Here is an 18,386-nt window from a genome sequence, read left to right as displayed (position 1 = left end):
CCAACTGAATTCTATCGTCGATATTACGCATGCACATTTTTTCCAGATTAAAGTTACACCACTGTATCAGTCCTGCGTACCAAAGTGTTCTCCAAGCTTGAGTATTGCATGGAAGTAAAATCAATGATATAAGAAGTTATAAATTTTAATTAAAAAATTTATTTTTGAAGAATTTATTATTAATATTTAAATTAAAAATGTGTCGTTATTGTACCTACCTATAATAACTTAACGCGCAAGCAACAAAAAGTTTACCATATCATAGAAAGCGAGATATTTTTATAAAATTTTATAAAAATACCCGTGTATCCGAAGTATGGTGCAAGCATACTACTCCTACATTGCCGATTTCTCATGGCATTTAGCCACTTATGATTATGGATTATGACCATAATCATAATCTACGTTATTAACATAACCATAACCCCGACCTTCGCCCTGCGACGCGCGTCTTTCAATTTATAATTAACGTTCTTCGATAAATGCCTTCCGCTTTAACTTTCGACCTACAGGCGAAACTACAAACATGGATCGTAAAACGTGTACCGTCCCTAATCATAATTGATTCCACAATCAGGCTCGTAGATTTTACAATCTTAGCCGCGTTCAGTACTCTTGTCTATCTATATAATTTGGTACAGTTTCATGTAGAACAGCGTAATTGAAGGTGTTTTGGTTTAGGGGAAATTGAGGAAACGAGTTAAGCCGAACAAATATATATTTTTTTAAAATAGCGAACATAATTTAAATGCCAAAGATCTCATAATAGGAAGTTCGTACTTTTTATAATTTTTACAATAAAAATTTAATTTTTATATATATGGAAAGCAGAATAATCTGCTATTAATATTGCAACATTACATGCTTATACGATGTTCCGGTTCGAATGACACTTAATCATTTTAATATACGAAATATTAAAATGACTATCATATACAAGTTTTAATACATTTAGATGAACCTACGGTGGTGGCTAGCTTTATCAACCACAACATGTTTACTGATAAAATACGTTAGCACTTGCGCATAAATTTTTCCGAGCTTCAGTCGAACAGGTTGTGGTTAAGTGTCTTGAACGCGTAAAGCCGATGGGATTTGCTCGTTATCATAGATATTTATCATAATCGATTCTACCCTTTAGCATCTTGAACAATCCCATAGGCTGCATTTATTCCCTTATCAAGCCCTAAAGACAGGTCTACTACTGACATTACAAGCCGCTTCGCTCTATCAAAGTTTATTAGGTGACTATCGATGATACCCTTCCTATAACGTTATCAACATTATTGCTACTATCAAGAGTTTCTATTCGCTGCCTTTCGCGTAAATCAATCATCCACTATAATTTTGATTATTCCGATTAACAAAGAATGTGCCGATAAGGCCTATGGATGCCGAAGGCTTTCATAAAAGTATTAAAATCTAATTTTAATATCTATTAAAAGTAATTTTTAAACATCATTTTGTTCATTACTTTTATTCTGATGTTTATAAAGTTAAAATCTTCTCCGTAGATATTTGTGATTAAACTCAAAATGCCAATCTTACTTTAGTAAAATTTTGTTTTTAAACAAATTTTCAATTTTATCGCTTATTCTAATCGTTTATCGCGTATTCTAAACGTTTCATAGTAAAAATATTGAAAGTAGCAAATGTGACTTTAAAATTAATGTATTAAATACGCGAAGAGGCATTAATTAAAATTGACACAGATGTTATTTAAGAATTGAATGTTCCTCCTAAGATACTTCATTTTTTAGCTCTTTTGTTAGTCTTCTGCGAAAAATGAAACACATTACACCTGCGGCTGTAAGAAATCTAATGCTGGACTTGCCTCTGGTAAACCCGTTGTGCACTCCGATGCACTCTTATCCTGCGCGTGGACGAGGTAGTTGCAGCCTCGGTGCACACTCGCATTGCCGGTTATACCCGCTTGCCGGCAGCTGCGGCATGAAGTCATTGGATCTTTATTCGCCTGATCGAGCGAGTTCGCCGTACCGAATATTTTCTTAATCTTTGAGCATTTGTGCTGTGAACGTTAGCGTTTATAGCAAAAGCTATTTCCTCTTTTTTTCAACAACAATACAAAAAATACACGCGCGTTCAACTTTTTCTTTCCTTCACTTAAAATTTTATGACAAATTCTGTTTCTGTTTGGATAGATATTTTTTAAATACCCGCTATTGCTCATTATTATAACTTGGATCTCATTAGGGAGAATACGTAAAATTTTTTTCAGAATCTTTCGTATCACAGAAAGCGGTGATAACTACACTGACTTACGATATATAAAGAATTCGTAAAAATGTAGTCGCACAGCAGCCGATACGCATTAAGACCGGGGCGCGTATTAGCCTGCGTAATTTTAGCACACGCGCCACTCAAACAAACTCTTTTCGCGTTGCGTCACACGTCGGTGTCGAGACGTGGGTGAGGAAGTCTCCATTTCGTTACATAACGTCCTTCGTCTGCACGACCCTCTTCAGTTCTATTCCTATCTATTCAACGGTACAAGGAACACGAGAGACATTTTGTGTAAATCAGTCAACCCTTTATTCAGTTCTCACACGAGTATTACTGTCGTAATATAAGCATATATCACTCGTACAGTTCGTGTATAGAAAGAATTAATGATTTAATGAATAAAAAAATATATTCTACATGTGTCTGTTAATCCTTTGATCAGTTTAACCCTTTACTATTAAAATTACTTCCGTCAAGTACATATTAAATATTCGTAATTGTTGAAAATGTCAAATTTTGTTATATAAATAAAATTCTAGAAGCAATTCTTTCACTCGTGAAAATCTATGCAAAACTAAAAAGAATTTTAATATTTCTACGCAAATAAAATAATATGCAAGTATATAAAATCTGTGTATAATAATTTTTACTTTTTAAAAATACGTAAAATTACAAAGAGCCTCCTATCTATATATTCACAATTCCTTTGTAACTAAAGATCTGTTAAATTGTACCACAGTGACTTCTAAACAAGTAGTTAAAATAGACTAAAATAATCGTCGCGTTGATTTCGTTGCATCAAGTAATTACTTACAAGCCATCTTTCGCGTGACCAACTCGCATCACTTATAACTTCGCTAATTCTGTCTGGTTCTCTTTCTAGCGAGGCACGAGAGACGCGGGCTGAAATGCGTAACATGGCCGTTTAAAAGCGCTGCGCATGATTGAGCAGGATGATAATATGGAGTTATATTGGCAGAAGATAATTTCTCCTCTGCGCAAAGGCTACGAATACCAGATTATCCGCTGCGGACACAGAGGAACCGTTTAATTAAAAACACGAAAAATAGATTAAAACACGTGGCAAGTGGGACGGGTGGGATAGAGAGCAAATCTTCAGGTCCTCGCTCCTTTCGCAATGACGTAGCAAAGATTGTTGCATGTTGCTTCAGACTTATTTTACGTGGTTACGTGCCATCCAGAGCGATCATAATTAATGCGTGATTACGGTATGCCCCGAAGGGTCGTCTCGCAAGGGATAGATCGGGCTCCGTCTTAAAGGAGCCGTCACACCATCATTATTCTCCATATATTTTGGACAATATTACTAATTGCAAGAAAAATGTTGACAAAATGTAAAAAATGCTTATATTGAAAAAAATTAAATAGAAATTTATTTTTCGAAATCAATGATTGATTTGACGATAGTCAGAGTTGCATCTTTTATATTTCATTAATTTTATTTCTAAATTAATAGTATCACAAGAAAAGAAAAGATACCTTAAGAGCCAACAGAGGATGTTCGTGTGTAAATTAATTCAATCAATTTTGTTTTTTATTTAATAATTACTAAAAAAAAATTTCGTTTTCTAATTAATGTTTAATGCAGTACTCGTAATGAGTAAATTTTTACGGAAACAAATTTAGTTCCACGTAACATAATTTCTTTTGTATTTTGATAATTAAATTTTTTTATTTTTAAAATTATTTTGATTATACTCGCTTTTGTTTTTTATAATTTCAGTTTTAAACCAAGTGCCTGTTTCAAAACAGTCGAAACAGTTTGAAATTATCTGAAAGACAGTTGCGCAATTTCTCGTTTTGGTATACTGAACAAGAAAGTTCTGTAATGCGTAGACTCCTTATAAACTGGTACAGGAGTATGTAGGATATGTAGGGACAAAGCTCTAAAACTTTCAGGTTTGTCTTATTTATATTCTCTAAATATAGTTTCCGTAGCTACCACCAAAATTAATCGCACATAATTCAATGACTCATGATGTATTTTTCAACATTTGATAAAAAATTATTTCATTTGATAAAGAATTTATTAACGCAGATTGACAATACTTCAACTAGCAAGATTTTTACACTAAAAAAAATACTTATGTTCAAATAAATATATTTTTACATCATTTTCTTGATTTCTAAAAAAATATTTCCTAAGTTTAAAAATAAATTATTTTCTACTAGTTAATATTTATTAAAATCAAAGAAATGATGTTAAAATCAATATATTTACTTAAACGTAAAAAACTTTTTCAGTACAGTTTCTCATAAAATATTAATTTAATATCAAAGAAAACAATAGAAACAAAATGTGATAAGAAGAAAAGGTTAGGTAATCATCAGTGATAAAACATAACTATCATTTTAGAATACATTTAACAAAATTATTTCTCTTTTTTACTCTCGCACACCGTGATCTTGCAACACGGTACAATAGAAAAATTATGTTATTTCTGAGAATTTTAATTTTAAATTGATTAAAGATATCAAATCAAATATTTTGTAAACAATTAATGTGAAAAATATTAAACAAGAATATTTTTTAACCATTTTTGTTTTCTGTCATGTTTGGCTCGGGTACGCGAGTTTCTCGCGACAACACTGATCGTTTAGGTAGGAGAAATTGATGTTTCACGAGCAGACGAAGCATGCGCCGGTCGCGTTGAAAATGGCGACGATAGCGTGTCTCTCGCGACGCGTGTCGCCGTACGCGCGGCACTTTCGCGCTGTTGCGCGTACGTACGCGTCGTGGCGTATCGACCGCGGCCTCAGAAGGAACCAGAAGGGTATCGGACTGCTGACTGCCGCTTCCGTCACATTTCTACTGGCGCAGTATTTACGACCAAAGGTGGTACACGCCTTGAAACCTCGCAAGGTATGCACAATCGAGTACAGTCCGGTACAAAAACTCTCCTCGTCGTGGCAGTGGCGCGAAGTTGAATGGCGAGTCACGACGCGACGGTCACGTGGACTTACGCGTCCACGTGCGCGTGAATGGGCAGTGTGTATAGTAAAGTTGCACGAGAACGCAGCAGTGCACTTCATTCACTAAACGCTTTTCGGATTCGGCCGCGTTTCTTTAAAGATATTTTAATTTCTCATGGTTATATAAGCTCTATTGCAAATATTGAGTTTCATAAGAATAATGTATCACGTAACGTCAGTATCTGCGATTTTTCTCAAATTTTACAGAACGTGCTATGATTATTCTTGCAAGGCAAGATTTCAGCGAGAGTAATTTATAATTAGAAACCCACCGGGAAAAAATAATATAAAAAATTATGCCATTATATTGTTTCATATTTCCATAAGGAAATAAGTTCCAGTTAAAACATTCAATAAGAAAATACTTGACAATTCTTATAATATAGTAGCATATTTATGAAAATATTTTATATAAAATTCAAATACTTTATGATAATATCGGTTCCCAATGAGCACATTCCTAGAATATGATACGAATATTATTAAAAATTAAAATAATATTCCGAGAATATCATTCAATATTTTATGTATTATTTTAATATTATGGAAATATTGTATTAACGTTATATCCGTTTTTACAATATTACACAATGTGATGGATCATGAAAATGTTCCACGAATATTATTGTAGTAAAAAATTGACATAAATTATGCATAAAATATTCATAAACTTTATAATTACTATATCTAAAAGTTATAATATTCCCGATAATCTAAAATATTGAAGTAAATATTATTTACTTCTCATATAATATTTATAATATTAAGAGTGGACATATAATCACTTTTTAATTAATATTTTTGGAATATTATTCAATATAAAATAATATTGTAAACGGCTTAGAGGGTTATAACAGGCAAGATCTCTGACAGATAACGTTACGTTGAATAATTACGTGTCGAAAGAAAAGTAGCACAAGTAAAAAAATGTTCTTATTTCTCATGTTACTACTATTCCTCCCAATGGCTCCGATATCGTCGAATCCGCAGGCGAACAGAGATACTATAGTTTAGGGAGAGGGCGGCAGAGAAAGTAAGAGAGATTCTTCGGCGGGTTTAAAAAGGAGTTTCGAACGCGTCGAGAATTGAAGGCGCCCGCGATTGATCTCGTTCGATCTCCGGTCGTGAGACCGAACCGTGTAGGTACGCTACGTTAATAATATGGCCCGGAGGAAGCGGATCGGCTTTTGTGTCAAACGATCTTCAAGTGTATCGGCGCCACGCCCTCCGAACGATCACACAATCGATACGGCTCTGCCTCAACCAGTTTGGATCATCGAACGTCTCTATTACGGCCTGAGAATCTCGAGATTCTTCCGAAAAGTAGACCGCAGGCGCAGGGGAGTGTACCGTAAATTGTATAAAATTACGTTTTAGCTGACTTGCCTACGTGATATCACGCGTTAACGTTATTTAAGAAACTGCATTACAGGCTAAAGGATAAAAGTATCGAAAGATATCTACTGAAGAATAAATTTGTTAATTACGAACTCATATACATTAACTAAATAATGTTTTGGCATTAAAGATGTAAGAATATCACTTCCATTTTATCTCAATATAATCATAAAAAATTAATAATACAATATAAAATTAATATCTCAGATCACTTTTAAATAATCTTTGTGATATAATTAAGCGTTGATTGACAACTTGTATTATTAATTAACCCTTGAGGTCACATAGAGGACTTGAAGATCTCAGCAAATTGTCAATGTTAAATTATTTTGCTTTAAATTTGGATACGTACAAAAAAAGGAAAAAATGTTTTGGATCAAACAAATGTGAAATCACATTCTGGAATGTTGAAAGAATGTATCAGAACTTTTTCAGATTGTTTCGAACCCAAAAACTCTTTGAAAAACACTATCAGGCACTAGTGACCTCTTGTGTTTAAGAAAGCAGCGAATATAACAACGGTGTCCTCGGAGGGTTGAGTAATAGTTTGAAATATCTTGAAAGTTTATAACCGTGTTTTTCTCAGCTCGTATCTTTTTAACGAAGAATTAATTCTGAAAATATGGCACATTACAACGTCCTTAGCGTCAAGCTTTCAATCACGAAGCACTGTTAATACCTCGAGACTTTCACTAACGAGAACCTTCTTAACTGCCATACTCGCAAGTTGAACGTTGACATACGTGTTTCATCGATCATGCGACGCTTTCGAGAATGCGGATGCCTTCTAGGGACATTCCTCGCCTTATATAAAACGAGGCAGATAAATGGTCGACGCTTTGCGCCGCAGTTCGCAGTCAAGCCGCATCCGTAAATGCAGGATGCACCCGGCCCTTTGTCACGAGACACCCTAATCCGAATGCGATATACCCTAAGCTGCTGCCTTTCCGCACCTCGCAGCACATGTATCCATTAATTATCGCGCGTGAGAACACGAGAAAGTTGCATCGAGTGTTCGTAAGTTATGCTTGAGTTTCACAGAATTCATGAAGTGATTTGACATGTTTCTGAAATAGTTGGTATGCAAATAATATTTTCAGCAAAAATTAGTAAAATACACTTTTCGAGATTTAAATATTATCTTTATAGAAATAATACAAAATACGTAAAACACGTAAATAATTTTGTAATAATGCACTCCATTCCTAATTGATGTTTTTTCAATTATATGTATATTATATTTGAGAGGTTTTAGAAAAATCCATAAGATATAATATTAATAAACATTTAATATAGAGTTTCAAATTAAAAGTGCAGCTGTAAAAAAGTGAAAAATATATTCTCGTGAATATATAGATTTGATATATTTAAATATTAAATAATTTATAACATTAAATAATTATATAATTGTAATTAGTTGAAAACATGATCACAATTTTCTTTCGTCGAACTTCTATTTTCCTAGAAAAAACATCGTATGATAAGAAGACATTTCATGTTCTCTCATTGCGTGTTCGCGTGTTCTTCGATTTTCTCAATCTAATCAGAAAACTACGATAGGCATTATCTTGACATTAAAACATAAAATGGACGGGATGCATTATATATATTTTATGCAATTGCAATTGCAATTGTACAGGCAACGAAAACGTAATCGCGATACATGCGTGTGGTACATGGAAACGCTCTAATGCTCATCACATCGCTCTGACTTGAGTGAGGATCCCGAAGATATTCTTTGACCACGTCGCTGCCAAGAATTCGGCAAGAATAGGGCGTTCGCAAGAGTGCCAAAATGTCGTACTACGTGAAACAGCGCACGTCCACACATAATTTACGCGAAACATCCAAATTATTTCCGGTCAATTATCTTGAAACAAAGCTACCAAGATAGTTCGCACACCAGTGTCGCAGTGAACTTAACAGCATACGATTAATTTTGTATATAAATCCAATATAATTTTTACGACTTAAATCTTTTGCCATACATAAAAATTGTAAAAAAGTAAAATAAGTAGGTTAATAAATATGAACATGAAGTGTATCGACTGAAAGTAGATTGCCTTTCCGAAAATGTAACCTTGTATCAGTTTAACTGTTAAGAATTTTTTTTTTTTACACAGCAATACATGCATTTAATTTACATATCTTTCAGCCTCTTTCAAAAAGTAAAAAGATCTCATAAAAAAGAAAATATAATAATTTATTGCAGTTTTCTTAATGAATGAGATAATTCGTGCACGACCGAGTTAAAATAACTGTCTATCATATTATCGTTTTAATACTTAAAATTTAATTGGTCAGACACTTTGAAAAATGTATATGTTACAATAAAATTTAGTGCGAGGGCATTTATTGCGTATCGTAATCTACTAACATGGTTTACGCGATTGCAATCACGTAGAGGTGATGATGAAGTACATATACTGGATTCGCTACACTCTATTCACGAAGCCAGTTGATCTTGCAGAAATAAGCTTTGACCATGCTGTCCATCGTTTCTGTCGCCTTTATCCAAGTGCGTAGGCTGTTGCAACGTGGAAAGAGCGATCAGTATCAGAAACGTAGATGCATATGGTATCGCAGTCGTTGAATACGTGAATTCCGTACGAAATAACACAATTTAGAATAGAACGAAATAATTATTTGAATTTCAACACAACGCAACGTACGAATTTTTATTCCTATAGAATATATATCTGCCTAAATTTTCTAAATTTTTATTAAGTTACATTGGATAAAATTACATATACAACTTATCTTAAATATCTGAATCAATATAAAATTTATAAGTCACGAAATTAATCGTATGCTTTATGTTTGCGCAATATTAACGTGTTACTACGAAGACGACTTTGCATCTCAAGATAATTGCTCACGAGAGGTAATATTGTGTATAATATTGAAAATTCAATTTGCCAATAGTAATATAAAAGTAATATTGATATTCAAGTAAAATGCATTTATGTAACATGTTTAATTAAATTAGTATCGAAAATTAAAAGAATAGCTTTTCTACTAAAACGCATTCCACGCATTCCACGATGCAATCTTGAATTAGAGCGAGTTCTCAACATTTTCATTGAGGAATATAAATTGTTCAGCGGACAAAAGGGGAGAAATATATTGTCCAATATATTGCGCGTTATTATGAGACGCACAACATTATCATCGCGCATTACGTATGCGGAGGCTTGTTTGACGAGCGGTTTGCGGTAACTAATGGGCTGGGTCCACCTTCTATCGAGATGCTCCTATCGACAATATCCTTTTGGACCAAGATTCATTATAGGACTTCTGTATGTATGCAAGACATACATGGAGAGATCAGAGTGCATAGCAGAGAGCTCGTCCAATCAGAGATACTTTTTTTTCTAATGGAAAAAGTTTACACGTTCGAATATCCGTAATTGGATCAACCCTCTTCATGATCGATACACTTCACGCTAATTGGATTTTAATGATACTACTCATTAGAATATAAATAACGTGTTTTATACCGAATTGCGCGATTGATAGTATCTTAAAATTGTCGTTGGTTTTTAAAATTTATTAGTGCTTTAATAACTTAAAATAATTTGTATATTTTTGAGGAAAAGCATTGAATATTTCTGTAACTGATTGAAATAGTATTAATAATACAATAACAATATACTATTGTATTTCAATATATTTTATTTAAAATTAAGGAAAAGAATATTTTATTATCTTTGATTTGCTGCATTTTAATTTTTTTTTCAACTAATTATTCAAGAATTTATTCAAAAATGCAATTTAAAATTGAGAAATTTATTTGCACTTGCATTATATAAAAAGCTTAAAATTATATTTAAAATCTGATAGTTAAATTTATTGTTAAATATATGTATATATGAATTTAGTATATTTTTTTATCCTAGAGATATAAATTTTCAAAACATTACACTTGCAAAATAAGCGATTCGTGTATGTATTTCAAGCAATACATCTTTTCTTTCATATGCCTAAGCAATCATTACACGAAGATCGTTTTACCGAGATCGTTCTGCACAAGTTACGCGCCATTATTCATATCAACGTTTATGTACGTTTATGCACCCCTGTCTCCCAGTCAACGTTCGCAGCAACACCGTCGCTCATGTACCCCGAATAATTCGAATGCGAGAGAGAGTGATCGATCGGCCACGTACACCTTCGTACATATTATCGACGATAAACAATAAATCAGATACGAGGCTTTACGACGCCACACGATTAAAGACTCCGAAAGTCGTCAGGACACACACGTGTATGCACGTGTTGCGTCTGACGCGATGCTATCCGATATCGCTTGTTGATCCTTCGAAGGAAGTCGAACAAGAGAGATAATTAATATTGGAAAGAGCATCTAGTCAGAATATCATTCAAAAATAAAGAATGGATCACTTCTCGCAAAATAATTTTCACAGAAATTTAGTCTTTTCTAAGTAAAGTAAAAGGTACTTTTTTTATACACTTTTTCTCCAAATAGAATGTTTTTTTTTCAGATTATGCTTTAAAAAATATGTATATATATATATTTTTTAACATATTTTATATTAATGAAAATTTTCGATTTTAAATTGTACAATTTTTAAATAAATAGTTAAAAGAAGAGTTAAATTTAAAAAATTCAAGGACAATAAAATATTACAATTATATAAACATAATATACTCCATTTTCACAGAATTATATTTCTTTAACTAAATTATTTTTCGCTTTGTTAATTCGATTTTTCAAGCGGTCATCCGTACTTTCTATAGATGGAGATAAACGATTTTTACAAGTTTAAACGAGTGTTGTGGACAGTCCGGCTAAACATTTCACTACTGTCCTCGAACGTGCACACAATGCACCACCAAATGATAATCTGATGATAAGGTATGGGATAAGAATTCTGATGCGGTAGGACACGTGAATGTGGTCTGATTAGCATGATAACATCAGTCGCGTGGGTAGACGTCGACGTAGGCGTGAATGGATTCCGTGTTCGATCGTTTTTCATATTCATAATCAATTTGCGCGGATCGCGTGTCAGGCTACCTGCGGCCGAACGTTAATCAAAGACGTTTTCAATTGAGATGCGTTCCAGACCGTGCGTCTGCGAAAAACATATTCGGGCATCGTTGACACATGCACGTCGAATTGTGTCTCGAAAGAATGTTAAATAAATTAAAAAATAAAAAAGTATACAATTTTCTTGGAATATTAGTACTTTAAAACATTACTTTAGAATATTAGTAAAATTATAATAATTACTTTTTAATAGTGTATTTCATATTTTGTTTTGGTAAAATATTTCTTGATTTTATTTCTTATGCCAGAAAATTAATAAATCTCCGTTATTGTCATCGTGTTATATCGATCTAACATCCATCTAATGTCCTGAATTATTTATCTTCGTACACTATTTTTCATGATTAACTCGACAGCAATCATGTTTGAGTTCATATACTGTTACGTTAATAGACATTTGGGACGTAGCGCTTTCAACAACATTTGCATCAAGGTACAACGTTAGGAATCTTTGAACTGCACTTGACGCTTGTCTGCCCTATAGTAATAATAGTGCCGACCGAAATTTTGGACGTCTGCCATTGCGAAAATCTTATTATGTTGGATAGAAACTCACGAGGGAGCCTTAAATTGTGAAATTTTCGGATATCTGATAGTTTTTTTTTATAACTACGGTTTATAGATATTTTTTTCAAGGTATCTAGAATACAACTTAATTTAAAATTAAAAGTTTAAATTTCTCTTGAGTTTTCGAAGACTTAAGAATATTTTGCAGCGAGAAACTCTTCTTTGCTTCTCTTGTAACTTTTCGTCGGCCGATATCAGTCCCTTTGTCGACGATCCCTTCGATAAACGTTTAAAACGCATAAACGAGGGAACATTATTGTCTCCTCATATGGTGAACTATCCCCCCGCGATACTATCGATACCTACCGCATCGACGACAACGGGCGTGCACTAAAAGTCTCATCGTCGAAGGGAGAGTACGTCGAATCGCACGTTTCGGCACGACCCAAGTCTTGTCGGCCATCATCACGGCGATGAGTTAATGCTAATGAGCGAGCGCGGCGATTCGTCTAAATTAATTAACGCTTCCTAAACCACCGTGAAATTAGCGCCAGCGCGTGGGACGTGGCGCGTTGGGTGCCCATTATCCTGGGCTAATGGACCGATAGCGGTGTGGGTGGTGTTGCGAGTATCCCGTGGGTATCCCGTGGGGTTCTCACACGCGCACCGACGACGTCTATCACAGCGCGGTTTGCATCACACGTAAGTGTACGCATACGAAGATGAGGGAGGCCCGGTGCACGTCGCGTGTTACCGCGCTATGCATCAACGACGAAACAATGCCGGTGTAATTGAATATTTTGAGGGGATTATGATTTAAGAACCGCCGCCGGCCGGCGGGAATCGCGCCTCCTCCCACCTCTCGTTCACTCTCTTCCCGTTTTTAGTTTACATATACGACGGTTAACTAAGTGCGCTGCATAGCGAGTAATAAATAACGATTTGGGAATCCTCGACCTCGACGAGCCTCGTCCATCACGTAGTGATGGAGAGGGACCGGTTGAAGTAACCATTGATTTTGTAAATTTCGGCGCCAATTCATGCGTTATGCAAATTTCACGTCGATGAGTTTGTCATGTCAGCAACGAATATGTTATACATTATTCGGTAATTTTTTTCTGTTTACTAGAATTTAGTATTAAAAGAGATTTTAATTTAAAATCTCGTAACACGCAGCATTTTATTTGCACATAGATTAAAACATTAAAGCTTTACTTTGCAAGATTTATCAATATAATTTAAAAATCTTTTGTTTACATTTTATACAAAACTTTATTTTATATGAAATCAATTATACGTGCGCAAATTGTTTTTTTACCTCTAAAAATAGAAAGTTAACAATGTGAGAAGGGAATACATTTTGTTTTGTTGTATTCATATTTCGTAAGAGACCCGATAATTTGTTCACTGCCAGTCGTTTCGAGCATGGGCGGTTAAGATTGGTACAAAGGTTGAAAGCGACGTAGGTGAAAGACGGCTACGGGAAAAGCGCCGAATCGGCTAATGACAGGGCGCTGTGCGATAATTTCAGGGTAGTACGCACGTAACAAGGAACATGACAACGCTCCCGGATGATGGTAACATTTTTTTTGCAATCGCAATACGAGATAACTAAACACTTTATACATTTCGGATCCTCCTTAAAATTATCTTCCGATTCTCATCTGACAATCGAGGCGTGCGCTTAAGTAATAACACGTGAAAATAAATTTTCTTGTCATATGATACAAGATTAATATTCAATAATATTCAACTTATTATTATTGTATAGAATTTTTATATTTTTTAAACTTTTCTATTTAAATTTTTAAGTAATTTTAAATAAATCGCACATGCACAGTTTCATATTTTAAATCATGTTTTTTAAGTCCTCACTGTTGCGATTAACTCGAAATAGTGATAAAATGGACAATTAGAATAAATCGCTATTTTAATTTTTTGTTTTATTGTTTAATGTAAACGTGTTTAATCAGTTTATTGTGTATATAAATCAAGATGTTTCATGTATTAAATTTTAATGACGCGATGAAAAAATTTTACATTTAAATACATTTATTTTTTCATTTTATCATTTCCTTGATTTCAAAAAATATTTCCTAAGTTTAAAAATAAATTATTTTATATACCAATTAATATTTATTTAGATCAATAAAATTATATATAAAATAAACATATTTATTAAAATATGTTTATAATTATAATAAATATATTTACTTAAACATAAAAAGATAAAAAACTTAATTCACCATTCAATTTAAAAATTTTTTCTGAATATTAATATATTAATGATATCAAATTACTAAAAATTAAGAAGCAAATCAATCTCCGTTGAGATCATTAGAATTTTTAAATTTAAACAAGAAAACTTTCCTTAACGTTTTATGCATATAATCACGACTCAGTCTATGTTCTGGTATTGTCAACGTATTCAACTAATATAGCTTTTAATCAAGAAAGACAGAACTTTCTCCAGATTATTGCAGAGCATGTCTCTCCCCGTGACGGGAAACAGGTTTATTTCCCTCAAGAGATCGACCGCGATGTATCCGAGCCACCTCGCATAACCAGAATCGCACATAGCGTGTATGGAGATACTGATCTGACTGCATCGAGTGCACAGTGCATGTACACACTGGCGCAGCACGCGGTATGCAACGGCCGGCATCCCAGCATCCCTTCCCTGCGACGAGATTCTCTTTCGCGCGACCACAAATCACGTGACCCACCCTGCTCTCGTGGCACCGCACGAACCCGGCAATCGTTATCGCACTCGCACGAGATTCGACCGCACCGTTTATCCTCTTGCCGCTGTACCGTGCTCGGGATCTCGAGGCGAGGTGAGAGAGACAAGAGATCTGCCATCGACACGGATAACGCCGTAACACGAGTCCGGAAATAGAGAAAAACGGTTGCGGTAAACGAGAGATAAAAGAATGGCCGATAATTTCACCGGTGTGTATCGGCGCCAAACATACGGCAAAATTAGAACGTGCTCACGCGATTTGTACGCGAGATAACGCAAATGATAATTTATGCGCAGAAAGGGCAATGCGCATGATGTGAAAAGCGTCGAAAAGATCAGTTAAGTAACGCAGTAATGTAGGATTTATTGAATAATCTTGCAAACAAGTTTCGATGTATAAAACGAAAATAACATTAAGAAATCAATTTTGACTTAGTAAATTATACATAAAATATCATTACACGAAATTTTTTGATTCTTCCAAAAATATAGCAAATAATATCTTTCGTGCGCAACATTTATTTGTTGATTAAATCACTGCAATGTAAAAGGCTAAAATGCGAATGATTAATGTCCATTTCCACCAATGTAGATTAACTCTGATCCCAGTTTAATCCACTCTTTATTTTTTCCTAATTTTCAGAGGTAGAAAAGGATAAAGAGCTCGCGTAAATTAAACCAACCAAGATCAAAGTTAATCTACATCGGTGAAAATGGACATAAGAATCATATAAAGAACGCTTCTTTATTTCTTAATATTATTTGAATAAGAAAAATGAGCGGGTTATGTATTAGAAATTTCGAATTAGGCATCAACGGCGCTTAATCTAGGGAACTCATATCGAGGAAGGGAAAGCTCAACGAACTTCATTCGAATATCCAATAAAGTAGACCGCTACAAGCCTCTCCGGACATGAGACGGACCGATAATAACCACTACTCTCTTCTGTGAATTGGGAGGATCGATTTTATCGCGGGGCCAAAGCCAAGTCCACGGGCAACCCCTCGAAATGTTTTCGTGACCGATTAACCCGAGCAGGACCTTCCCCGCATTAGAATCACTCGGACCACCCAGCCTACATTTACGCGGCTATCAATCTGATTTGAGTATTTCGGCCGCAGCTCGGAGCAATATATTGCAACCTTGTCCGCCGTTAGATCGGCTCCTTCCCCGAATCCTCGCGGCCGATATTACGAAAGATACGCGGAAATCGATTCACGTCAGTCAAAAGGCGTACGAGCGTTTTATCAGATTTTGGTGAACGATAGACAGCTACGAATGCCTTCGCGTTCTACGTTAAATTCTTCCAATCCTCAAAATAATCTTATTCTCGAGCTATTCTTGAGATGTTCTCATTTCAGCAACATACCCTTTATCTTTTGCGAATTACAAATTGATACTAATTACTACCAGATTTTAATACGAAGAAACTCTTCGAAAACTGGTCTGTATAGTTACTATAGTTTCATACATACACGGATATCTTCATGAAGCACTTTTGCATTATTATTTAAAAAATTATAAAATTGAAAATGATTTTTTTTTTACTACATACACATATTTTCCTGTTATATATTCAACGGAAAGAACAATTTTACTGCATCATTTAAAACTTTAGCTAAATACAGGTTAGAAAATAATTTTATATTAATTTGTACTATCAAAATAATTTTATGTTAATTTGTACTATCAAAATAATTGCGTAAGACAAATATGATAATGTTGCTGCAAACAGTTTGGACATTCTAGCAACCAAGTTAAATATCCGATAAAATTTTTTTAAATGATTCGACATAATAACTTTCAGTTCTTTATTTCAGCAAAATTATTCTTTCCGTTCATGTTTATATATATAGTGTAATTATGTTTCCTACGAAAAACCAGATGATTTTATTATATTGCAATAATTTAATATATTTCTGTTAAACATTATCATAGATATGATAATAAGAATTGCTGCACCTTTAATAATGGGACATTTGTGATTTATAAGAACGAACGAAGAATAAAAAAATTTTGATTTCATACCCCTGGTGGGACTCGAACCCACAATCCCCGGTTTAGGAGACCGATGCCTTATCCATTAGGCCACAGGGGCGCTTGTGGGTTAAACGCGTCCAGTGTACGATGATGTATCCAGTTCACGATGATGACACAAAAATGGCAATCAACCTGGAAAAAATAATTATTCTGAAATGCAAAAGTGACTCCCAAATCTAATAATTATTAATCTTAAATATAGATATTTAGTTTTATCATCGAGCAATCTTTTGTCACATTATTCCCTGCTAATAATTATTTAAATTATTTCTGCCTTAGCATTTATTTTTCAAAATGTATGATAAATATTAACATATAATAATTAATCGAGAATACTTAAAACATGAGAGAATATTACGTAAGACTTTAAGTCCTTAAAGATTTGGTTGTAATTGAAAACGCATGAAAACAGATTATATGACATCAGATTATTTTTAATAACAATGATTATCGTAATGGTTTCGATATTTTCTTTTCAATATCATAAGACTGTTCCCAAATTCATCGTTCGTACAAATTGAAATTTATAATTCTAAAAGATTGTGGCTGAGAACTTGAAAATGCGTGTATAAATATCCATATACAAATACACGCAAACATTGTTATTTCGCAAGAAAAGCTGCTATCTGATTTCAATTTTCTTCGGCAGGTAATCTTGGCGCCACCGTGGCTTGCCATAAATATGATAATCCATGATCATCGTCGTTGCATTACACACTGACCAGATGAATATGTAAATGTGCATGCATGTACATATTTGGTAGCCAAGTAAATGTAAAGCGAATATGTGCACTTTTAACTTTTACACACATAATTTTGGAAACTCATAAGTAATTCGTACATTTAGTTTCAGACAAAATTACAACATATATTTTATATAATCTAAAACTATTATTTTAAAAATACATTGTCTCCGAAATGGTTACAAATTTTAGATGGTGTAGCATAGTGTACTTTAATACGTTTATTATAAATTATACTTGATGATTTATTATAAATTTTATTATAAATTATACTTGATGATTTATCACTGATATATCACGCGAAAAAATTCTACGTATACATACAAATTAAAAAAAAAACTGTGCTATATAATTTTAACAAAATTAATGAACAGTACGATTATTTAAAATTTTCTCTGCAATTGTTTGCTTTTCTTCAAAGATGTATACATTCTTGGAGAACACTAATTAGAAATTAAGTAACGCAATTACTTTAATATTGTTTAAACTAATATTATTTCACGTTTGTGAAGAAAATAACAATTTAAAGTCTACGAGATTCTCTTCCCGGTAGAGGATACAAATACGCCGAGATACGTTCCCGTGATAATCTTAATTTTACGCATACCGCGTGAGAATGCGTTTACGCGTACAAAGTATGAG

At 33.8% G+C, this 18,386-nt stretch overlaps 1 protein-coding gene and 1 non-coding gene across 4 annotated transcripts in view; one reads left to right on the top strand and one right to left on the bottom strand.

Annotated features, from left to right (window-relative positions):
- The first annotated feature begins 4,898 nt into the window (after window positions 1-4,898).
- The window catches only part of LOC105197226 (calcium uptake protein 3, mitochondrial), a 28,012-nt gene continuing 14,524 nt past the window's right edge, over window positions 4,899-18,386 (top strand). For all 3 annotated transcript variants that reach the window (XM_011163517.3, XM_039447293.1, XM_011163515.3), the window contains exon 1: window positions 4,899-5,128. In XM_011163517.3, coding sequence (XP_011161819.1) covers window positions 4,922-5,128 — 207 coding nt within the window. In that variant the 5' untranslated portion in view covers window positions 4,899-4,921. The remainder of the gene's footprint in view (window positions 5,129-18,386) is intronic.
- Trnar-ccu lies at window positions 16,987-17,059 on the bottom strand. The gene has a single exon. It is a non-coding gene; the product is annotated as a tRNA-Arg (tRNA).

Source organism: Solenopsis invicta, chromosome 3, assembly GCF_016802725.1.
Source record: "Solenopsis invicta isolate M01_SB chromosome 3, UNIL_Sinv_3.0, whole genome shotgun sequence".
In the NCBI taxonomy this organism is placed as follows: Eukaryota; Metazoa; Arthropoda; class Insecta; order Hymenoptera; family Formicidae; genus Solenopsis; species Solenopsis invicta.
The sequence above is the reverse complement of the archived record's forward strand: the minus strand, read 5'-3'. Positions and strand labels throughout refer to the sequence as shown.